Source organism: Myxocyprinus asiaticus, chromosome 2 (assembly GCF_019703515.2).
Source record: "Myxocyprinus asiaticus isolate MX2 ecotype Aquarium Trade chromosome 2, UBuf_Myxa_2, whole genome shotgun sequence".
NCBI lineage: Eukaryota > Metazoa > Chordata > Actinopteri > Cypriniformes > Catostomidae > Myxocyprinus > Myxocyprinus asiaticus.
Window position 1 is genome coordinate 20,148,863 of NC_059345.1, and position 24,666 is coordinate 20,173,528.

The following is a 24,666-nucleotide window of genomic DNA, read 5'->3' on the forward strand; positions in this document are numbered from 1 at the left end:
CAAACGTTTCTGTTTTATGTAAGCTGACTACATCAATTCAGAAGACATAAAAAGTATTTTGGTTGCATAAAGGCAATAAATTAGAGGTGATGTTAGACAACTGTGTGTTATTTCTAATGGATCTCTTACCAATGTGGTGGTCTGGACTATATGGGGGCAAGGTGACATCTTCAATCACAGCGGAATGAGAACAAACTTTCTTGGCCTCTGGTTCCTCCCTCAGCTCGGACTCCTGCCTTTGTTCAGACTCTTCTGCAAATGAAAACAAGTAAAAAAAACAAAATGGTATTAACAAATGTTAATGGCCAATTAACAGGAGACATAAAACAGTTTTCTATGAGAATGAATGAGATTTGTTTGGAGAACAAATAAGGTCTACATACAAGGCCAGAAACTATTTGTCTCTCTGGCATACCTTTGATTGCTGTTTTTTTGTCCTCATCAGGTGGGTCAACAACAGCTCTTTCTGACTTTCTGGAGTTTTCATCATCTTTGACTCCAGTTCTCTCCTCTTCTGACCCTGAATAGACAACCTCTGTGCTAGATGAATCTGGAACTGTCACAGTTTCAGCCTTTTGGGATTCTGGCTTTTCAAGCTCTACGGGGTCTGAAGCAAAAGATGGACTCTCAGGTTTGGCGGCAGTTGGTGCTGGCTCACCCTCTGCACTCACCTCAGGCTCATCTGGCACTTTGTCACTCTTTGCCACCTCTCTTTTTCCTCTTGTGGATCTTCTCACTACAGAGAGCAAATGGAGGCAAATTACACCATATAATGCTCACTGGTGCCACCTTCCCCTGAAAAATCTGTTACATATTAATCTGATGGTGCAAGCAGAAAATAATATTTTTGTTCCCCTCTTTACTCACCTGGAGTCTGCCGAGATCTCTTTTTGGCCCTTGTAGCTCTCTTTTTTACTACCTTCTGCTCCTTGACCTGTTCACTGAGTGGCTGTTCCTCTTCTTCTTCCCCTACTTCATCCACAGTTACATAGTTCATCTTACAAAGCTCTTCCAGGTTACAAGCATCTTCCTCTTGGCTTGGAGATTGTACACGCTCCTCTGGCCTGGGTGGTGTTTTAAAGTTGGGACTGGTAGGCTTGGCCTCACTCTGTTCCACTTCCTCAATCTCCTCATCATCACCCTTGGCCTCATCCAGGGTTACAAGTGTCTGGAAGAAAAAAAAACAAAAAACAAAGGCCATAGCAACACTGAAACAAATAACAGCAGGTATGGGAAAGAACAAAACCAAACCATGGAATTAATTACATAAAGGCCTTAATAATGGTTTTGAACAAGCTTGGTATAATGTGTTTAGGGTAGACTTGGGAAAAGGGTAAGAGAACAAAACTGACCTCAGGGTTGAATGAATCAAGCTCCTCCTCATCCTCTTCTTCAACAATCTCATCAAGTGTGACCAGGCCTTGAAGTTCTTTGTCCAACTGGTATTCTTCACCCCCATTTTCCTCATCTACAACTTCATCAACAGTCAAAAGAGCCTTAGGCACTTCATCATCCTTTAAATGCTGTTCCTCATCTGCTTCTTCAGGAAAATCCTCCTCAACCTCATCAAAAGTCACCATAGCATCATGGAGGGGAAATTCAGACATCACAGTTGCCTCATCTTCCAAATCTGGGACAGAAGTTTCAGACTGCTCAGCATGACCATTTTCTGATTTCTCTAACTTTTCTTTAGAAGTTGTTTGGCAGTCTTCCTTCTGGACAGGGGAGGAAAAAACAGGCTGGGTTGGCTCAATGTCAGTGCTTTCTTTCATTATTGATAAGGTCTCTGTCTGAACACTGAGTTCCACCTCTGCAGCACCTGATGTTTCTAGATCAGAAGAAGGCTCTGTACTCTCGCTTTCAACAACAGCAGGTTCCACTGCAACAGTTTCCAGTTGGTTATCCACAGTCTCTTCCAGAGGCTCATTCTCTTTTTGCTTTTGAGATTCTACATCCTCTGCCACTAGTATGGTTTCTTCAGTCTTGGCTTCCATTTTATCTGCAGTGTCAATAACTTCAGGGTCCTTGGTCTCAGAAGATCTAGTCTTGTTAGCTGTAGATCTAGACCTTGTATTCTGTTTTGGTTTATAAGCTGGAGTCGACTTTGCATTAGAAGAGATCGTGGAGAGAGGATTGGGTTCATACTGGAATTTCTTGCCCTTGGCTGAAGACTCAGAGCTTGAGGTCACAGTGTCCTCTACATCATCCCCAACTTCGTCGACGGTCACAAACTCATCAATGTTAAAGGGAAACGGTTTCTCTGATAATATTGCCCCTTCCTCTTTTGCCTGAAAAGCACAAATGCTTTTTTTAGCAACAGATATCTTCAGTTATAAGACTGCAACCAGGGACAAACCTATAACCAACATTTCTGTTGACTCTTACCTTTTCGATTGTACTAGTTTTTGAGCGATTTCTTGAGGGCTGTGAGCTTTTGCTATGACTCTATGAAAAAAAGCAAATAACACAAATTAGGCCAAAACATTAAAATATTAATGTGATCTCTCCACCAGAAAAACGAAATAAATTTTTGAAAACAATTACTGTATTTTCCTTAATATAAGTGCTTACAAACAGATGAAAACATCAGTCAGAGAAGGTAGTAACGTTTTAAAGTAGCGTATTAAGAGTATTCTGCCTTTACAAAGTACTTAAAGCAGCCAGTTTATATATTCTGTCCCATTTTAACATTGTTTTGTAACTGTTATGTTTTGTAAATTTAACTCCTCACATGCTCACAAAATGTTTCACACTCGTAGTAAACAATTTGAGTAAATTAACCGGATAGTGAACGTGCATAGCAAAGAGGGTTGCAAATATCAGAAATATCCACAGATATAGTCATTAATGTCAATTAAAGAATAGAATATAACAGGAATATTGTTTTACTCACAGACTATATACAGCATAGTTACATATGTTATAAGCAGATGCAGCTTATTTGTTGCGTTTTTTTTCATGAAATATAAACAGAATATGAAAAACTGTCACACACGAACAGATACTGCAAGATATGATACACAGATCCTGAGAATTGAAATTTTGAGATGCTGAAGGGAAGTCGGACGGGTACTCCCGGGTCCTAGTGCCTGCTGCATGCAACCTCTGTCAGTGCGACTTATACAGAGATGCGACTTAACTGTGTTTTATTTCTCTCATCAATGCGATTATGACCAGATGCAACTTTATTCTGGTGGGACTATATTTCTAGAAAATACAGTAATTGACACACCTTGCAATCATCATCATGTCCCCTCAATCTCTTTGATGGGGGGCTAGACGCATGCCTGCCCTTCCGGGAGGATGACACAGAGGATGGTGTGGAACGCCTTATTGAAGGGGAATCTTCTTCAGAATTGCCCCTGCTCCTGTTCCTAGAAGCTGCCTCCTTCTCTGGGGACAAGGTGTCCACCTGCCTGTTTCTAGTTCTGGAATTCTGAGGTTTTTTCTCTTTCTCAGACGGCACACTTTTGCTCTCAGATTGGGTTGTTTTCTTCACCGCTTGAGTAGATTTATTTGATGTGGCCATCTTTGAGCATGATGGAACCTTGTTAGTCATTTTCTCTGCAGCTTTCTTCTCAGCATCAACCTTTTGTTTGGCTTCATGTTCAGCACTTTTTAATGAAGACTGCATGCGACACTGATGAACAGCTAATTCAAGCGCCTTCAAAATCTCCTGTGTAACTGGAGGAAAGTCCAGTGTCTTGTCATCAAAGGGCTCAGGTACTCTTTGGGGACTGTTTGAAGCAGGTGTAACACTGACAGCTGAATCACTAACAGTTTGATCAGAAGAGGAAGGCAGGTCAGAAGCAGGATCTGAGGTTGAAATAAAGTCAGATGCAACAGCTGACAGGACAAGCTTCTCACCAGATTGGGTTTGATCATTAGGTTGAGGGTTATTATCAGTCTCAAAAGGTTCAGTTGATTTAAGGTCATTCTCAATCTCCTGTGGTGCACAACTGCCCTCTACGACATCAGTGCCCTTGGTATGTTCTTCTGGACTCAGAGAAGTCATGGCCTCTACTGGAGTTTCTCCACTGCTAGCTGTTGAAGCAACAACCTCCATCTCTGACTTGAACTTAACATCACTGTCTTTTGCTAACTTCTCTTTGTCAGTTGCTTTCTCTTCCACAGATGTAAGACCCAATTCTTTGGGCACATCTTCATCCTTCGGGATATTCTGATTGTTCATGGGTGAAGCCTCTGTCTGATCAGCTTTATTAACTGAAACTGCAGATTTTGTGGTGGGAATGGAGGAAGCCAATTCAAGTTCTGCTTTTACTGGTTCCACTGAAACGGCAGGTTCTCCTGAGAGACCTGAGGATGTCAATTCAGGCTCTGCCTTCTCAGACTCATCTGCATCTGCAGATTCTGATAAAAGAACAGAGGATCCAACTTCAATCTCTGCTTTTGAAGACTCGAGTGAAACTGCAGGTTCCACCATGGAAACAGAGGATGCAATTTCAAGCTCAGTCTCTTGGATCATCACCACAGATTCTTTATCAGTTTGGGTATCATTGTGGGTATCTATTTCTGCTTTAATCTCAGGAGTAGTTATTTCTGCATTAGCAGCCATATCAACTGTCACATCATTGGGGACTGCAGTATTTCCTGCAGAGATTTCAACAGTACCAGTTGCAGCTGTGACACTGTCAGCTTCTAACTTATCTTCACAATCACTTGTGCTTTTAGCAGTTATTTCCTCTCCTTCAGTAATAACAACATCAGCATCAGTCGAGGCATCTTTTTCCGTTGTGATAGAGAGAGCTGTAGCCAATTTGTCCTGGGCACCAGCAGTGGCAACAATGGGAGTTGCTTCTGAAGTAGCACCACCATTAGCTGCAGATGCAGTAGTTGCTGCTGCAGCCACTGCCCTTTGAGCCTTTGTGGTATTAGGTTTCCCTTCTGTAGCTGCTGACTTACCAGGAGGTTGAGCTCTAAGAGGAGTAGTTAAACATGACAGATTTTATTTTTCCATATTTCCAGAAAGCATTGTATTAAAAAAAAAAAAAAAAAAAAAAATCATCACAAGATAAAAAAAAAAAATTCTTCTTACCCTTTTGCTTGTGACTTCTTTTTCACCTGTTAAACAACATGTTGTCAGTTAATTTTTAATTAATGACCACCTTGGCAACACCTCAACATCTGTAAATGTGCTAAGGTGGCACCACACATGCACATGACTGATAGTACCTGCTCAACTACTTTGAGTGGTTTGGCTAGCTGGAAGGCAAGCAAATTGTTCTGGACCATACAACGAATCTTGAGGAGTTGACTGTAGGTGGTCCTAGCAGTTGCAGCACTCTCCATTTCAAAAATCACCTTGATTGAAAAGAAATAAAATTAAAAAATCATATAGAGATCTCAAGTTTAATATTTTGATAAGACAAATGGAAGATTAGAGCCTTCAACCTTTTCTCAAGATGACAGAACCTTACTTTGCAACAACTGTGTTTTCTGTTCCCTCTAGAGATATTATACAAGTAAACAAATATAATATTGTGTAAATGATACAAGAGTTCTATTTGAACTTCTTACCCTCCCATTCAGAGGTAAATGCTTCTTGTAGGTACCATGGCGTTGGATCAGGGTCTCTACTTCCTTGATTGCCTCAAGCGTTTTTGGCACATTATTAACGATGAGTAGACGTTCTGTTAATGTGACAATTTCCTGAAAAGAACCACTATATAATAAATCTGTAGTGATGTCAAAAGTACTGGTACTTCGGTACCAAGTCGATACTAAAATAAAAAAAGATATAACGATACCAGTGTTCCTGCAGTACCAGTAGTACTGAGTAAATCTGCTCAAAACACCTCATTTTATGAGCTTTGCACACTGTGCTTATTGTAGTAGATGACAGACAGAGAGCTCATTCACTGTGATGTACGCAGTGCCAGCAGACTATATATTTATATAATTAAATCACAGCATTTTGAGCTTCAATAATCACACTGGGTCATATGACCACTGTCTTATTCAGAAGTTTGAAACTACATAGAACCAGAAAAGATTTCACACCAAACTAAAAGTTTGATTCAAAATAAAATTAAGAAATTGCGACAAAATGTATTACTAGTGTTCCGTAAAATGTATTTTATTATTGTTCAATCAATCAATCATATGAATATTATGTTGAACCTCAATCTCACAAGCAAGAGTGATGTTGTAATGAATAGGTTTATCAGTGTTTTCATTTATGTGATGCTCTGTTGTGCAGCACTTTATTTGAAACAAATAAGACCAATGTTTTGTTTTAGAATATGTTGTGAGGATCTTTACTAAAGCACTTTATTTGATAAAAGAAATTCATTTGTATGTATAAACGTAATTGTTCTATTTTAAAGAGCACCTATTATGTTTTTTAAACGTGCTTAATTTTGTTTTAAAGGTCTCATACAAAAGATTTACATGCATCCAAGGTCAAAAATCACTTTAATTTGCTCATAATTTAAACTGCAGCATTACCTTTTTTTCCCAGTGTCAAAAATGACTCCAATGATCAGTTCTAAAGGATTCATTGTAAACTCCTCCTTTCAGAAAGCCTACTCTGCTCTGATTGGTCAGATGTCCCAGTCTGTTGTGATTGGTCTGCCGCTTAGTGTAGTGTTTGAGGGTGGGTCGAAGCTGTTCACGAGCAGCCAATGAAGACCAGAGGCGGGTTTTTGTTACCAAATTACGTAGGTTAGTACAGAAAGTAAGTCTGGAATTACTAACGACTCGTTTCAGGTGCTCAGAATCGGTTCTTTCCTTTGGGAGTCAATGGCAGTGTCTCGTTTGGAAGGATGCGTCCTCTGGAGGTCGCGTTTGTTGGCCGCATACGTCATCGAGGCGGTCTCGTTTCAGAAAAGCGAGTCGGACACTTTGAATGCAGCCTTCGAATGCAACCTTCTTTCACAGGAATTCGGAGGATGCATGAGGTGTATCCTTTGTGGGCTCTCACAACCCACAATTCTTTGCTTCAACAGAAATGTCTAAAAAAAAAATGACACCAATTTGCCCGTAAATATGACGTTCAAATGCAAGGAATGTTAATTCCCAAGTTGAAGTACATCAGTAGATGGGTGCAGAGTATATAATATGTATAATTACATTATACATATTATGTATAATATGTATAATTAAGGGCAGTGGTGGCTCAGCGGTTAAGGCTCTGGGTTACTGATCAGAAGGTCGGGGGTTCAAGCCCCAGCACCGCCAAGATGCCAATGTTGGGCCCTTGAGCAAGGCCCTTGACCCGATCTGCTCCAGGGGCACCATATCATGGCTGACCCTGCACTCTGACCCCAGCCTAGCTGGGATATGTGAAAAAAAGAATTTCACTGTATATGTGCAAAACGTATAATGTGTGATAAATAAATATAATTACATTAATTATATAAATAAAAGTATTAGACTAAAAGTACACCTGTAAAATCTATTTTCTTTTCTCTTTACCTACATAACTCTCCTAAAATGTACCTGTCACTGTCATGACAGCTATGTTGCTCGGAACTGCACCCAAGACTTTCACCCACTATTGCACTTGTGTATATGTTTGTGTGACAATAAAAGTGATTTGATTTGATCATGCATTCCCTTCCAGAGGGACTTTGTTTCTTTCTCAGTCAAAGTGCTCACGCTTGTTAAAGAGTGGCGTGCTGTCATAGAACCATGATACGTTCCGTTTCCGTTCGTCCTACGAAGGCCGTCTCGTTTAAATGAGACTTGTTTAAAGGAGGACACTCGGTATACTGCAGCCTTCAAAGAACACGACCTCCGGAGGACGCATCCTTCCAAACGAGACACAGCCACCAACTCCATTCGTGCACTTTGATTTTTTAAACTTTTTTACATTCACAAACAGCTATAACACACTACATGAAAGGTAATATTTGAAAAAAACATAATAGGTGCTCTTTAATTTTAAGTTTGAATGAATTTGATTAGACACAATTTTGAAGAAATTTAATTAAACTTGGAATTCAGAAAAAAAAAAAAAAAAAAAGGAATCTGGGAAAAAATAAAGCTGATTTTATAGGGTCCTACCCAAAAATCTTGAAACATTACAAGAAAATGTGCTATTGTTTTAACTTATTATTGACATTGAAATTTTAATAGGCTAAAGAAGTGTTTAATAGCATATTACCTATTTTTTCTGTGGCATCGAAATTGGTATCGAGAATTGTGAAATTTTACTGGTATTAGAACTGACTACTTAAATTTTGGTATCATGACAACACTAGGTTTGACATATGAAACAGGTTATTTCAGTTACATCATCCCAATGATTTAATTTTGTGTGATATAAAACCAAGGGGGCACACAGTAAATTACATTCAGCATAAACATTCTGTTATTACTTACAGGTGACTTCTCCATGCACAGCAGTACTCTGAAAATCGACTCCTTTGGGGAGAAAAAAGGCAAACAGCTAAAGGTCAGTATTAACTAGTTACCAAGAGATTATAAATGTGCATGAAAAATTTACATCGGTTTTATATAATGCACAGACAATAGAGGGAGTGCATTTCATCTATGTGTTTATAAGTTCAGCGTAAGAACTAATAAATAACCTAAATGTATATTTCTAAAGATATTTACTGTCAAACCAACTAGATAATACTTGGATAAAATAAATTTTTCCTCTGGCGATCTTCAGACGAATTATGTAGTGCATATTCACCGTGTAGTTCAGGTCGATAGGTTGCATCATCATTTTGACGGTTATCTGTTTGTTCTGCACTTTAGCTGGAGTTTCGGAGCAGGCCTTCACCATTGCTTCAGCTGCCACTGTGTTAGGCATTTGCAGGTAGGCCTGAAAAACACAGTAACACCAAAACTAGTTCAAAGATCACAATTCTTAGACAATTATGTGTGCAAGTCATCTCGCCATCATAAATTATTTTGTATGTAATTGTTCAATGTAATTACCCTTTGCTGAATGATAGCTATGACAGGAGTCGAGATGAAGCCATAGGGTTTAGCAAGGTTTGTGAGTTCATCCTCAGTGACCCCTTCCTCTGGAAGATCAGAAATCACAACTACATTTTTTTTCCAGGGGATTGCCTGTGGTCAAACAAAAAGAAGGTAGTAGTTAATTTCTTTTAGTATATTACAAACGACTACTTTCACATATTAGAAGAAACTCGAAAAAGCATGGTATCTAGCCTGATGGTTGCTATTAATGCAAAGGTGGCATGTTCATTACCAAAAGTGGTAAAATGGAGAGTAACTAAGATCACTACACTGCTCTAACCCTACTACACCTTTGAGAAAGGCACTTAGCCCCAGGTTGCTCAGTGTAACTGTCCCTATGATCAGTGCAGTACACATTTTTGAATAAAAAGCATCCAGTACATAGCAAATAATTGTAATGATTTAGGTGAATTACAGCGCAAATTATAAATTAACACATTAACAGGTTTCCATTTGTGGGAAAAAAATTGAGGGAGAACACTAAATTACATACCTTTTTAACAATCTTCTTGGTAACTGGTTTCTCTGCCAAATAACACAAACAAATGTTATACAGAGTGTCCTACATGACCATACGATAAAAATACGGAAGTTGATGCGGTCACTTACCTGAACCCTTAGCAGGGGGTTTAGCTTTAGCAGACTGTACAGTCTTTCTAGGGTCACTTGGTTTTTGGAGTGCCTTGGTTACCTGAGACCTCTTGGCACTTGTCGACACTTTTGCTTTAGCTGACAGAGGTGCCTTGACTGTGTTTGTACCTTTTACTTTCACTGACTGGGTTGGCTTTGTTGTAGTAACCTCTTTTCTATGTAAAAGGCACAGAAAACATTAACAGGTCTTTTTACAAGACGTACAAATATGTATCTATATATTTAATAATTGTAGTAACAGGTATTCCTGGGTTCACTGCAAAACTGCTGCACTGGATGGGAACTTACTTAAACGTTTTCTCAGCCTTCTCAGATTTTTTTCTTTCATTTTTTCTTGCATCCTACAAATGTACAAAGATTAGACTTAATTTGACTTTGTATGGCTGTTCATAGACTTGATAACTGTATACATACCTTCTCCATGCAGATCTTAATGACTTGCCCATGAATTGTCAGGTTCTTACAGTTGAGCAAAGCTTTGGCATCCTCCTCTCTTTCCATACACACTGAGGCCTGAGAAAAGAAAGACCCAAAAAGGACACACCAATCACATTTAAGGCATATGTTCATATATTACACTTTTCAGCATTATATGTTATTAGGGCTGTCAGTCGATTAACATTTTTAATCGCGATTTATATATATATATATATATATATATATATATATATATATATATATATATTTTAATCGCGATTAATCGCAGATTTTGGAAATGCTGAAATTTTACACCATATATACTTATTTTCCTGTAAAAATGCATTTATTTCCATCTTAGGAAAGAAAACAAAACAATATGTAACAATATAATCCTTTATTAACATTTTCCAAACAAAGCCTTTGACAATATAATGTCACCTATTCAAGTAACAAACGTTTCTTAAAGTCTAATTGGGAGGTAGACTTATTGAAAGAATTAGTATTCATTCAAATTTTCATTCATTTCGTATTTCTATATTCATAATTTTACAAATAAAATATTCAACTCATAACATTATGCATTTGCAACTGCTGTGTAAAAGCACTTATTCCTGCTCTGTGAAAATACACCTAATTGCCAATTCAGATTCAGATTCTTTGCCACCTTTGCAGTGTAAAGATGGCTTTAGTCCCCATAGGTTGAGTATTCATTGCAATGGCCATTAAATCTCTTAAACTCTCATTCTCCATAATATCAATCTGCCTGTAGACTGTGACTATCAGCTTTCCTACAGCAATTGTGAAGCTGCGTTCATGATTACCGTCAGAGCTTCAACGCCAGTGTCCAGCGCCGATTTCACTCAGCATTTCCCGTGGAGTTTATAGTTAAGACTTGGCATGCTTCAGAGGTAATTAAAATGCACTAAAAATAGTCCCATCTGGGCCTGTTTTGTACATCAAATAATAGCACTAAGAGGTCCATTCTCATTTTATCACTGACAGGGAAGCATTGTTGTGGTGTGTCTATCACTGTAATGACTCCAGGCGGATATATTACAAAGGTTCCACCCTCCCAGCAAGTGTTTATGCTGCATTAACTGCATTGTATTAACGGTAAATCCGTTAATCGTGATTAAGAAAAATTAACATGTTGAACTTCTTAAATTAATCGCATGCTATTAACACATTAATTCCAACAGCTCTATTTTTATATGTAAGGGCATTTAATTATATACATCTAATGAAACCCCTTGTAAAAAACAACAACAAAAAACATGCTAAACAGAGTATTCCTACCTCTTTAATGGCTACGAAGAGGATGGCAGTATAAATCTTGCCAAAGGGTTCAATGGCTTTAGTCAGTTCATTGCTGGTAGTGCCATGAGGAATTCCCATGAGCCTCAGCAAACAGGCAGGGCCTGGGGCATCCCTGCTTTTAGGCTTCACATCCTGTACAAACAAAGACTGAAATAAATTAATTTTGTACAGAACTTCAAGTACAGACACACCTCCATTAATCGTTATATTTAACAATGAATGTTTTCCGTAATTACACTTAAAAATATTACAATTTCTGCACAAAGTAATGGATAAACAGGCACATGTACAGGTGCATCTCAATAAATTAGAATGTCGTGGAAAAGTTCATTTATTTCAGTAATTCAACTCAAATTGTGAAACTCGTGTATTAAATAAATTCAATACACACAGACTGAAGTAGTTTAAGTCTTTGGTTCTTTTAATTGTGATGATTTTGGCTCACATTTAACAAAAACCCACCAATTCACTATCTCAAAAAATTAGAATACATCATAAGACCGATAAATAAAACATTTTTAGTGAATTGTTGGCCTTCTGGAAAGTATGTTCATTTACTGTATATGTACTCAATACTTGGTAGGGGCTCCTTTTGCTTTAATTACTGCCTCAATTTGGCGTGGCATGGAGGTGATCAGTTTGTGGCACTGCCGAGGTGGTATGGAAGCCCAGGTTTCTTTGACAGTGGCCTTCAGCTCATCTGCATTTTTTGGTCTCTTGTTTCTCATTTTCCTTTTGACAATACCCCATAGATTCTCTATTGGGTTCAGGTCTGGTGAGTTTGCTGGCCAGTCAAGCACACCAACACCATGGTCATTTAACCAACTTTTGGTGCTTTTGGCAGTGTGGGCAGGTGCCAAATCCTGCTGGAAAATGAAATCAGCATCTTTAAAAAGCTGGTCAGCAGAAGGAAGCATGAAGTGCTCCAAAATTTCTTGGTAAATGGGTGCAGTGACTTTGGTTTTCAAAAAACACAATGGACCAACACCAGCAGATGACATTGCACCCCAAATCATCACAGACTGTGGAAACTAAACACTGGACTTCAAGCAACTTGGGCTATGAACTTCTCCACCCTTCCTCCAGACTCTAGGACCTTGGTTTCCAAATGAAATACAAAACTTGCTCTCATCTTAAAAGAGGACCACTGGGCAACAGTCCAGTTCATCTTGTCCTTAGCCCAGGTAAGACACCTCTGACGTTGTCTGTGGTTAAGGAGTGGCTTAACAAGAGGAATACGACAACTGTAGCCAAATTCCTTGACACGTCTGTGTGTGGTGGCTCTTGATGCCTTGACCCTAGCCTCAGTCCATTCCTTGTGAAGTTCACCCAAATTCTTGAATCGATTTTGCTTGATAATCCTCATAAGGCTGCGGTTCTCTCGGTTGGTTGTGCATCTTTTTCTTTCACACTTTTTCCTTCCACTCAACTTTCTGTTAACATGCTTGGATACAGCACTCTGTGAACAGCCAGCTTCTTTGGCAATGAATGTTTGTGGCTTACCCTCCTTGTGAAGGGTGTCAATGATCTGTCAGATCAGCAGTCTTCCCCATGATTGTGTAGCCTAGTGAACCAAACTGAGAGACCATTTTGAAGGCTCAGGAAACCTTTGCAGGCGTTTTGAGTTGATTAGCTGATTGGCATGTCACCATATTCTAATTTTTTGAGATAGTGAATTGGTGGGTTTTTGTTAAATGTGAGCCAAAATCATCACAATTAAAAGAACCAAAGACTTAAACTACTTCAGTCTGTGTGCATTGAATTTATTTAATACACGAGTTTCACAATTTGAGTTGAATTACTGAAATAAATGAACTTTTCCACGACATTCTAATTTATTGAGATGCACCTGTACATCTCCCTGTTTGAGGCTTTACCTTCAAAGAGCTGGTAGTCCTTGAGGTGTACTGTCTGCTTGAACTGGAGGGTTTACTTCTCTTAGGAGGAGAGGAAGACAGTCTCCAACTGCTGTTGCTTCTCTTTGCTGAGGAAGTAGTGGAGATACTTCTCTTCTTGGCTAGTTCAGCAAGTAGGGCTGGTGCTAAGGACTTAACCACGGCCTTCAAAGTATTACTATCTGTGATTGAGGAAAGCTCAGCTGTGGGTGAAAAACAAACTTCATGCATTAGTATTTTGAGCGTTTTAAAGGAAAAAATGTAAATGGCCTTCATAAAATGTGTTTTCATACATTGGACAATTGTAAAAAGCATATTACAATAATTGATCCTACCTGACGACATGAGCTTTTTGGCCAGTCGTTCACTACTGCTAGATCTCTGACGGGAGGGACTGCTTCGGCGGGGGCTTGATCGACGTGCAGGAGAGCGCCTACTACTACTGCTGTAACCTGGAGACCTTGATCGTTGGGATGGCGGACTACGGGACCTACGCCTGCAAGGGCTGCCTCGAGTCTTCCTATAGGGGGATCGAGACCGGCTGTGACTTCTGTTGCGCCGATACCTTCGAGGGCTCCGGGATCGTGAACGGGATCGAGAGCGTGACCGTTTACGGCGACTTGACGAATCATGGTGCCGCTTCGGACTGGTGGATCTGGAGTATGAGTGAGATCTGGTGCGATGCTTCGAGCTGCTGTGTTCTGACTTTGATTCAGGTCTGTGGATGATCATCAAATCATATTTAAAATTAATACCCCATTAATTGTATCTTAGCAAAGGCTTATACTTTGTGCGAAACCAGCCCTATATGTCCAAGATTGAAGAGAGTGGAGGCTTACCTTGAAACAGAGACAGCCTCAACATTCCAGTCAGGGTATCTATGAAAACAACATGAAAACAGCTTTCCATTCATTGCTAAATTAAACCTCATTATGAAATTCTTAACAATGCAAATTTACTATGGCAGCCAATCATAAAACACTCACAGTTTCCTAAGAAGTCTACAACACTCAATGTGAAGATTTGTGTTCTGATGTTCAATCCAGTCCTGCAAACAAGACAAACATGCTACAAATATGTCAATCTATTAAAACTGTAAAATAGTGTTTTGAACAGTGCATTTTTTTTCTGAAGTCTTTTACTCAAACATTCTACATGTCTGTTGACATTGAGAACGGCTATTCTGTTTTTAAAACATTTGACATTAAAAGATACATTACTTGCCATTACAAGTTACATGAAAAGATAGTGTGCCTACAGATGCACAAGCCATCAACATATAGATGTATATAATTCTTAACTAAAAAAATAAATAAACCTAAAAGGTCCTAAAACATAAAAATTAAGTACACTTTACAGTATGTTAAACCCACTATGGCCTCATTACTAGATTTTTTTTTTAAGTCTTTGTTCGTGACAAAACTTCTTCCAACATGGGAAAAAAAAAAAAGTCCAAATTGTGGCTTCAGGTATAACAAAGATTTCTTGCAATGTCAATCTTGAAGGAGACCGTTGTCTGCCTCTCATCTTTAGTGCTGTGGGAAGTCATCAGGTCTTCTCAACTCTGCCTCCACAACAGGAATCATAGTTTTCAAGGGCTGATACTACGTTTCAACAATATTACAGGTTTTTCATCAGGTGTCTGCACGTTTCCAGTAAACAGACTAGCGGGTCTCCTCCCAGACATGCCAAAACTGGGATTGTCTTGGAGTAGTATAACTAATTCTGAATTAAAAAAATCCAACTGTAGTTTACCCACTGTATTATCTTCTCTACTCAGATTATATAATTGGCATATGTACATTTTGTTTATTTATTTTTACCAGTCACAATTAGAGCAAGTCATGTTAACAAACATTAAAATTTAATTACAGGTTTCAGAAATTTTATTTAATTGTTAAATGTAATACAATTTATCTCAATGTAGGGCAACACATTTTAACAAATAAAACCCTGACCCTTTACATACAACAAAACAAATGCAAACCATCTGTCAAATTAGGCACTACTGTGTAAGAAAATACTCACCTTAATCTGGACACATTCAATGTTACATAGAGAGCATGTATGAGGAAAGATTCTTGGAGTAGCTGCTGAGTAATCATTCATCATGGTGGGGGTTGGAAGTCTCTTTAGAGTAGGCACGCTGACTGGAGGTGAAAGGAATGGGATCCAGTTAGAGCTTGGACCTCTGGAGATGTCATCGATGGTCATCAGAGGATGAACACCAAGCTGAGGCGCCATCTGTGAAGGAGGTGGCATCTGTGGAGGCAGCGGCATCTGTGGAGGCAGCATCTGTGAAGGAGGACGACTGGAAAGTGGCAGAATAGACTGGGAAGCAGACGGTCTCACTGAGATTGTCTTAGTGGGTCTTGAATCCACTGGAGGTGGTTTCTGAAGCTTTGGAACTTGTGCAGGGCCTGAAGATGCTTGGCATGGCTGAGGAGGCTTTGTGATGTCCATGCCACTAAAGGGAGGTCCAGAGACTTCCCTCCCATACTTAGGTGACTCTTTAGGTTGGTGTTCACTTGTATAACCATCCGAACTCTCCTCAGGATAGCCAAATTTACTAGAATGTCCATAGTCAATGACACTGCTGTGCCGCAGGTCAGAGCCCATGAGCTCGGATCTTGCATCAATATCAGAGATGTTCCTCTTCGACTTGCGCATACGGATGTCTCGTAAAATAAATGGGAGGTTGTCAGGTGTCAGTTGATCATCTGGATAGTGGCTTAGTAGCGCTAGGTCCTCATTTGAGAGTCCAAAGCTGGTGAGGATGCTGCTGGCACTTTCTGAGGTGTAGCGTGAAGGTCGTTTTTCTGGTGGAAGTTGGCTGTCCAAACTGCTGGATGCTCCACTGCCACCAAAACCCGAAGACTGGAACACCTGTGTGGAACTGGAAGCACGATCCATGCTAGAAGAGGCAAAGTGCTTGTTGGGGACCTGGTACAAAGACCAGTCCGTCTTATCGGATCTCGAGGCACCACCAGTCCCTGGGTAACCACTCCCTCCTGAGGAAAGCCCTTCATCCCTTGTGTCCTTTCTCAAGCGGGGGTCTGCTGTTTTGGGTTGCTGTAATATTTGAGTAAGAAGGCGAACTTCCTCACGGGCTCCCCTAAGGTTCCGGTCTACTGCAGCTTCAAGGTTCAGGGAAATCTGCGATTGACACTGTCCCAACGAGAAAGGCATCTGCTGGTTAACCATCAATCCCCCACGAGAAGTGGACATGGAACCTGGGCCAAGACGGGCAGCCCCCAGCTCCAGTCCAGGCTGTGACCCCAGAGACCCATACTGTCCAGGCACAATGGGTCTCTGACCATTAGGGAATGTCCCCCCAAGGGGATTATATATTGGATGTGACATGGTGACCTCAAGAAAGTTGAGCAAGGTCAAAGCAGGTGAAGCAATTGCAGGGGGAGTGACGCATCGGCCAGCAATTGCATTCAGATGGTTGAGAGCCAACTGAGTCTTTATCTGTGCCAACTGGAGGTAGACAGGACCTAAGAGTGTCAAACTCCCAAAATGGCTCAGGGAATTTGCAACAGGGGGCACACAACTTTCCAAGAACAATGCAAAGCTGAAAAATTAGGGGGAAAACACAGAAAGGATTATTGGCTTGGTGTCTTCATGTGCTGTTGCAAAAATGGCAAAAGTGCTGCGATCACTTTCCCCTTCTGTAAAACACTCAAATCACCAGCTTCAAAATCCTCCTGAGCTTCAGGGGATTTAAACATCTTTCCATGTCTTCACTGCAGAAGAAAAACAGCAAGCAAAAAAGGACAAGACAGACAAAGGAAAATAATATTACAGTTTAATACTACCTTTACACAAATTGCATGCATTTGTTTTATTGATTTTGTTTTGCAAGACTGTGGAAAGACAAATTTAGCCTGAATGTAATGTGAACAAGGAGGGACAAACAAACCTCAAGGCAGGACAAAATGAGAGGTCAGACTCTTAATATATACACATGATAACACTGAACTTTAAGATCAAAGCTGATTTATGTAAAAAACTAAAAATACACTGATGTATCGGCCGCCGATATATATCTGCCGATTTTTGATCAAATTAAAACCATCGGCATATCAGCAATAAGCATGAAAATGGCAGCTATAAACCGATTGTTTAATTAATTGCATGAATGTATTGAATTGTATAATGTCTGTTGCATAATCCTAAATTTTTCTCTCTGTGTAATATCATTAAATACTTACCCAAATAAATGAAATTCATAAAAAATAAATAAAAAAAACAACATGTCAGTCAGATGTGCGTCGAAAAAAAAAAAACATTGTAGCATGAGTGATCAGCCATGCGCACTGAATGGGAGTATGTCAGAGACAACGAAAATGTCTGCAGTCTGGGCCTTTTTCATAGTCTCAGGTAAGGACCAAAACGAGTGCAACGAGTGTTCTGCTGAAATATCAAGAGGGGGTAGCTCGGCTAAGAGTTTCAACACTTCCAATTTAATTTGTCACCTAAAAAAGCATCCCGAACAGCATGCTGCGTTCCTCAGTGCCGCTAAGAAAAAACTGCTGCCTCCAAGTATTTCGACTCCTGTGGCTCAGGTATTTGAAAAAGTAAAGAAATTTACTCAGGACAGCATCAAAGCTAAATGCATCACCAATAAAATCATTGAATTCATCGCACTAGACGATCGGCCGTTTTCCGTGGTGGAGAACGTGGGCTTTTGGAGGCTCGTTGAACACCCTGAGCCGCATTACTCCCTACCTAGTCGGCGTTATTTCTTGGATGTGTCTACCAGACATGTACAATGCTGTAGCAGCACTTATACATGAGCTCTTGACTGCTGATATTTCAGCCATCAGTTTTACAATGGACATTTGGAGCTCCAACGTAAGCCCTGTGTGTATGCTCAGTCTCACAGGCCAATGAATAGACAAAGATTTCAAGTTGAAAAAATATTTCTGCACGCTAGGCTTGCCACGGTATATGGTGTTACCAGTTATACTTGGTACATAGGACGACGCCGGTGCGAAATGTTATACCGGTAAAATGGGTAAACATTATGAAAGAAACTTACTTAATGACAACAGTTCCTATATCAATAGCCAAATGAATAGAATTGCCTACATAAAGTCGCCTAATTAATAAACCTAAATGAACGCATTGAAAGTCAGATGTGCTTTCTCGATATATATAAAAATGACTGTGAACGCACACTTACAGAAGACGTTACTTTTAGTTGACGGCAACAACTAAAGGCAGGATGCACCCGAACGTGTCACAAATTTAGAGAAACACAGACAGCTTCAGCGTGAGTTGGAGATATATCCAGCTGCATACTTGCATCAGGTTCAACTATTGGGGAGTTGTGTGAGATAACACGGATGCTACATGACCAAAGCGGTTGCGGGGGAAAGACCAAGTAAGATCAGTGCCACTCTGTGCACATCTTCTGTCATGTTTCCATCAAAAGCAGGAGAATTTAGTCAAATATTTAGTCAAAAAATATAGCATGAGTGCATTATAACTGTTTCCCATCACTGTGATTCCAAAACACCAGTAAGCACATATTCATGATGGAAGGAGGAGACAGACACAAATGAGGACTGTGAGGGAAAACTGCAGCACTTAAAAAAAAAAAAAAAACTGTAATATAAAGAGAAACACTACATTCATGTAAAGCCTTTTCTATTAAAAAAAAATATATATATTAACATGTACAAAGACAGTGGCCCTAAAAAGCCACATTTTTGTGATAACATTTTAGCACATTTGTCAAATACTATAAACGGATGTGCCCAGTTTTAAACAGAGAGTGCTTTTCGTTGAGCTTTATAAACGGAAAAGGTATATTCATTATAGGGAAGAAAACCCTTAACGGAAAAAGTGGCCTACTTGCTCCATTGATTCATTCTTTTGGGAAAAGTAGTGTTTATTAGAAGTAAACATGGATATTTTTTTCTTTCCCCCTGGTCATAGCCTTTTCCATTAGGCCTATTTGTTGGGGCTTTTCTCAATGAACGCGTATTTGCATCCGTCAGTGCTGTTTTTCAATATAATTATGTTCTAGTTAGACCTCTTTGACAGCTTGTCAGTTAAAAAATAACTCTCGATACACCTGTTTTCTGCTTGTAGCGTCTTGTGTTGTTTTAGCTGAAGGGCGCGTTCAGCACCAAGACCATTATCGGAATGAATGAATGTATGATTCCCAAAAAAAAGTGACATCTCCCTTGGAAAGACAATGAGCCATGTTATCTGCTGCTGGCAAACGTGGCAAGAAATATTTGTACACTAGCGCAACAAGCACCGCAACTGAAATGTCACAGAATGAAGTGACCCCCCCCCCCCAAGAGATCACTGCTCAAGCCTGAAAAGGTGGACATGCTCTTTCTTGACAAATGTTTTTTTTTTTTTTCAAATGTACATATTTATTGTTTGGCATGTTCGTTTTGTACACAGCCTATGTTTGCTGTGTGGCGTGTTGGTTGAGGTTTGTTGAACAACACACAATTTAATCCGATTGCACTTTATTTTTTCAATTTCATTTAGTTCAAATAAATAATAAATACAATTAAAAGCCTGAAATCAAGCTGCCTTGTATTATTATGTAGGCCATTGAGCGACAAAAATTACACCACAGCACGAGTAACCAGTTTTGAATGCGCATATAAAATTATGACATCGTGGTAAGTCTACTGCATGCCCAAGAGTTTACAGGGTCACACACTGCATCTCTTCAGCATTCAACACAATGCTTGAAACATGGAAAATCAACAAACCCAAAGTACATGCAGTAGTCAGAGACAATGCAAGAAACATTACTAAAGCAATGGAGGACAGTGATGTCACAAGTTTATCCTGCATGACACACACTTTACAATTAGCTGTCAATGTAGGCTTATGTCAACGGAGCATATCCAACGTGATAACAATAGCCAGACGAACAGTTGGCCACTTCAAACATTCTACTCTTGCCTACACGCGCTTACACAGTGTCCAAATTCAGTTGGGAATGCAAGATGTTACAACAAGGTGGAACAGTACGTTTTATATGCTGAGAAGCCTCTTAGATCAAAAGCAAGCACTTGTGGCTTACAATGCAGATTATGATCTGCCTGCGACATTCACAGCCCACTATTGGGAAAGCACAATTTCTCTACTGTCCCCATTTGAACAACTAACGAGGGAGATGAGTGCATCTGTAGCATCTGCAGCGGATGTGATTCCATCAATTGTTGCGCTAAAGCGGCTACTGAGCAAGGACCTTGAAACTGACCATGGAGACCAAAAACTCTTTTAGAAGCGGTGACAAAGCGTTTTGGTAAAATTGACTCAGAACCTCTTTATTGTAATGCAACCCTGCTTGACCCAAGATATAAAGATCACTACTTTGATATGGACAATGATACTGCAAGCACAGCTGGATTTGAGTGACGAAAGTGGTGAAAAAGACGCGGTTCGCCACCCAGAGAACATCCCGCTGGCCAAAAGGGCATGCAAGGACAATTACCAGAAACCCAATCTGTTTGACATGTTCGACAAAGTTCTGGAGGAAAATATATCATATGAACTTAGGGTAACCCCCACCATGCAACAAATGGATGCATACCTAGTAGAAATTAATGCCCAACTGATATTATCAGCCGATATCATCCTTTCACCGATATATTGGCATCGCCGTATGTGTTTACCAATATGAAAACTTTTTTTCAGAACATATAATGCAGAAAACAATGCTTTAGAATTTGTGTCATAACGTAGTTTGTCCAGCAGAGTGCGCTCTGACTCCATTGTTTACAGAGCTGACTCTAAACTGATGGTGGCTCTGCAGACAGGGCGGAGTTAATCTGTGGGTAAATTGCTAACTAGTGTGTGAAATACATACTGGAAAGTTAATAAACAATGACCCCATCCTTTTCAATATTACTAATATAACATTAACCCTATCCCTAACAACCATGTCACTTATGTTTATCTTTGCTATTGTTTGCTATGTTAGCCAGCTATAGTTTGTCAGAGCATCTTTTTGCAGCTCAGCAGACAACGGTGCGGTGGTGGATTGTGTGTGTTGAGTGTTAATTTCATTCTATGTTATTACCTAGTTGGTGAGACACAGTGCTGGAAAGTAAAATAAACAACGTCCGTCTTTACTCTCTATGACAATGAGCTTATAGCTAACTAGCTAACCACGTAGCTACTTTCATTGCTTGTCAGCTGAGTGGAAGCTAATGAGTAAACATGTATTCACCAAACTGTTTTGTTCAGGATTCACAGTTTGGTACCCCCTTCAACCAAACAATTCCAGTCATTGCATTTACAAAATGTAATATTTAAAAGTCTGGTTTTCCACCGTTCTAAGTTTCCCCATAACTTGTATAGCAGAATACGGTGTAACACCGCTGCTGCCATTTATCTTGACTTGGCAGTATTAATATAGTCAGCATTTGACTGTCACTAAACAGTACTGATGTTTATTTAGCTATTTATTTTATTTTTATTTATTCTTATTTTAATGGTCAGCATTTGACTGATACTAAACATGCAGTACTGATGTATATTTAGCTATTTGTTGTATTTTTATTTATTCTTTATTTTCTCAGTGTTCATTTCTAGAATTTGTTGACAATGTATAATGTCAAATATTCTTTGATAAAAATATTTAAGAAAGCAGCCTTCTGAGTACCTTTGCATAGTCATATCAGTGCAAAATCGGTGAAAAACCCACATAGAAAAGGTCTGTTTTCATTCCAGCTCAAAAATTAACTATATCGGTGAATTTTCCCTCCCTAAAATCGGTATCGGTCTCAAAAATCCCATATCGGTCGGGCTCTAGTAGAAATCCCAGTTGAAAGAAACGGGAATCCTCTTGAATACTGGCGTGTCAATCAAGGTTCATTTTCCTCCTCTCGCACAGAGAGCACGCAAGTATTTGTGCGCACCATGTATGAGCACCGACAGCGAATGATTGTTCAGTGCTGCATCAAATGTATTGGATAATAAAAGAAACAGACTGCAGTGTGAAAAAGCTTCTTTTTATAAAGAAAATCTTTTTCTGAAGTAGCAAACTTAATACTTGATATAAAGCAAATGGACTGAATTAATTGTTCATGACTTTATAAAATAAATGTGTAATCTTCTATCATAATAGGTTAAATATGAGTTCTATTATTAAGAAGAAATGTTTCATTGCAAAAATAACCTCTTTGAAGTTTGTCATGTTTGCATGATTTTTATCTTTCATTGTGCCACTCTTGTTGGCCTGTTGTATGTTAAACAGATCCAATCCACGTTCCGTGGAAATGATTTGATGATGCAACAAAGTCCAAAGCAAAACAGTGAACAGTTTGTTAAAATTGGTATCAGCTATAAAAATTAATATTGGTGCATCCCTAGAAAAAACATAGCAGTCTGGTCTGTCAATTTCGTCCATCATTATCAACAGAGATCATCTTAAAGTGATCTCTATGTAAGAATACATAGGGCTTTATTTAACCAATTTATGATGAAAGCATGAAAGGGCGACACTAAGAGAATCTAATTCAGTAAAGGTCTTTGTTACAGAAAAACACCAGTGCCCAAGAAAAATAAAACAAATTCTTAAAAAAAAAAAAAACCAGATCAGGAGAAATTTAGAGATGCGCCAGTGCTGAACACCTACAATCCATCTCACTATATTACCCCCCCCCCCCCCATATGAACTTGCCAGTAGACTATACAATCAAAACCAGTGTAAAAGTGAGCATGGAATGAAAGGTGAACATTTGCTATTCATTTTATTTCTCATAATGTGAAACAGTATATTTTACATGAAAAAACAAAACAAAAACCATGTAGGGCAGGACATGATTTTATGCATTGGGAATTGACTAGATTGTGAAAAGTGGGCATTCAGTAACAGAATGGAGCCAGCCCTGAACGCGAGTTTGCAGTTACTGACACTAACTTTTGAGTGATCTTTTCTGGCTGTGACATGAAGGTGAAGTTCACCACTAAGAGCACTTTGACATCCCAATGATGATGCTTCTTTTTCAAATCTAAAATAATTTGTTATTTTCAGAACCTTTATTATAGTAACTTTAACCGGCATCCAATCTGTTGACAACATTTTAGAAAGGTTCACACAATGCCTTATAATATGAGTGTCCAAACTTTTTCGGTCTAATGCAGAAAAAAATAAGGTGCTGCGTACCGCATCGTTGTAAGAATTAAACAAATGGCTAGAAACTACTAGATTGCCACTATGGATAATCTATATATTGTATGCTTAATATTATGCAAGTTTTAATCATAATTTGTGCAATACGGTATGCTTGTGTCATATAAAGTAAACTCTTATAATGGAACAGTGATGCATCTTATGCAGAATTTTATACTCATTCGTTCATATTTTTATCTTTTTGACGTCCATTCAGAGTGTTGGGTGTGATCCATTACAATATTCAGAATCATATTACATTTTATCACTTTATAAATGCAAGGAATTACTCATTTTTCAAGGAATTACACTTTATAGCTATACAATTATAACTTCTGTTCTATTGTTACTTGCATTACAAATACGATTTTAATTTGATCAAAATTACTGCACTTCATTTTATTTTGCAAGCTGAGCGCACGCATCAGGCACAGATGTGCAAGTGTTTTAAGTGCTTTTTTCTTACAGTATGTCTGCACCCTAATGGAGCTGGGAAGCTCATGAATAATTTTTCTAATTTCAACGAAACATCAGATATTAATTACAGTATAATTCCCAGTGCTGCAAAGGACATTCTGGAAGTGTATGCTTGGTTCACGTGTCTCTGTGCACTCAAAATCTGTTCAGCTGCTCGCACAACAGCAGCTCTACTCAGTTAGGTATCGGGTCATTTTAACAAGAACATGAGTGAAGTATCTAACCTGATTTCAATCCTTTAATAAATGCATCATTCTTTCTGCGTGGCTCTTTATCCTTGGAAATGAGGAGTATTCCAAACTCCTGTTGAACTCTGCCAGTGGATGAAGCTGATGATGACACAGAACGCACTAGCGGAACGATGTGCTGTGAATAGCGGCCGCACGTGATAGCGACATCCAGTGCCCAGAATATTAATTTCATATAATTTCTCCATAGTGGGCCTAATTCTGTAATATTTCTAAAATCACTTGAGGACCGCATCAGAGTAGCTGGAGGGCCACAGATGGCCCGTGGGTCGGACTTTGGACACCCCTGCCTTAATAGCCATTGGTTAACATTATTTTCTGTGGAGCCTATGGTGACAACAGCCATTATAGATTAGGGATGTGCTACGGTGGTCGACTAATCGTCCAACAACTGACCAGTCGATTAGTGAGGTCAGCTACAAACATAATATTTTTGGTGGTGGTGGTTATAATGGGAAATTGCAATTCTCAAATAAATTAAAAAATCAATTGAAAGGCAACTTTTTGGAGAGTGTTTTTGCGTGATTATAACTTG

At 39.2% G+C, this 24,666-nt stretch overlaps 1 protein-coding gene across 7 annotated transcripts in view; it reads right to left on the bottom strand.

Annotated features, from left to right (window-relative positions):
* Nucleotides 1-24,666, bottom strand: part of LOC127414224 (zinc finger protein 638-like) — a 110,687-nt gene that overhangs the window by 81,916 nt on the left and 4,105 nt on the right. For 2 of the 7 annotated variants that reach the window (XM_051652130.1, XM_051652139.1), the window contains exons 2-23: nt 15,270-16,990; nt 14,228-14,289; nt 14,081-14,119; nt 13,577-13,959; nt 13,224-13,444; nt 11,326-11,493; nt 10,024-10,122; nt 9,898-9,950; nt 9,568-9,764; nt 9,452-9,483; nt 8,914-9,048; nt 8,666-8,797; nt 8,347-8,388; nt 5,539-5,670; nt 5,194-5,322; nt 5,057-5,082; nt 3,233-4,937; nt 2,386-2,445; nt 1,353-2,288; nt 868-1,168; nt 416-736; nt 130-252 (exon numbers count right to left, since the gene is read on the bottom strand). In XM_051652130.1, coding sequence (XP_051508090.1) covers nt 130-252; nt 416-736; nt 868-1,168; nt 1,353-2,288; nt 2,386-2,445; nt 3,233-4,937; nt 5,057-5,082; nt 5,194-5,322; nt 5,539-5,670; nt 8,347-8,388; nt 8,666-8,797; nt 8,914-9,048; nt 9,452-9,483; nt 9,568-9,764; nt 9,898-9,950; nt 10,024-10,122; nt 11,326-11,493; nt 13,224-13,444; nt 13,577-13,959; nt 14,081-14,119; nt 14,228-14,289; nt 15,270-16,604 — 6,631 coding nt within the window. In that variant the 5' untranslated portion in view covers nt 16,605-16,990. The remainder of the gene's footprint in view (nt 1-129; nt 253-415; nt 737-867; nt 1,169-1,352; nt 2,289-2,385; nt 2,446-3,232; nt 4,938-5,056; nt 5,083-5,193; nt 5,323-5,538; nt 5,671-8,346; nt 8,389-8,665; nt 8,798-8,913; nt 9,049-9,451; nt 9,484-9,567; nt 9,765-9,897; nt 9,951-10,023; nt 10,123-11,325; nt 11,494-13,223; nt 13,445-13,576; nt 13,960-14,080; nt 14,120-14,227; nt 14,290-15,269; nt 16,991-24,666) is intronic. The other 5 variants (XM_051652100.1, XM_051652110.1, XM_051652121.1 and 2 more) reach the window with 4 other exon arrangements.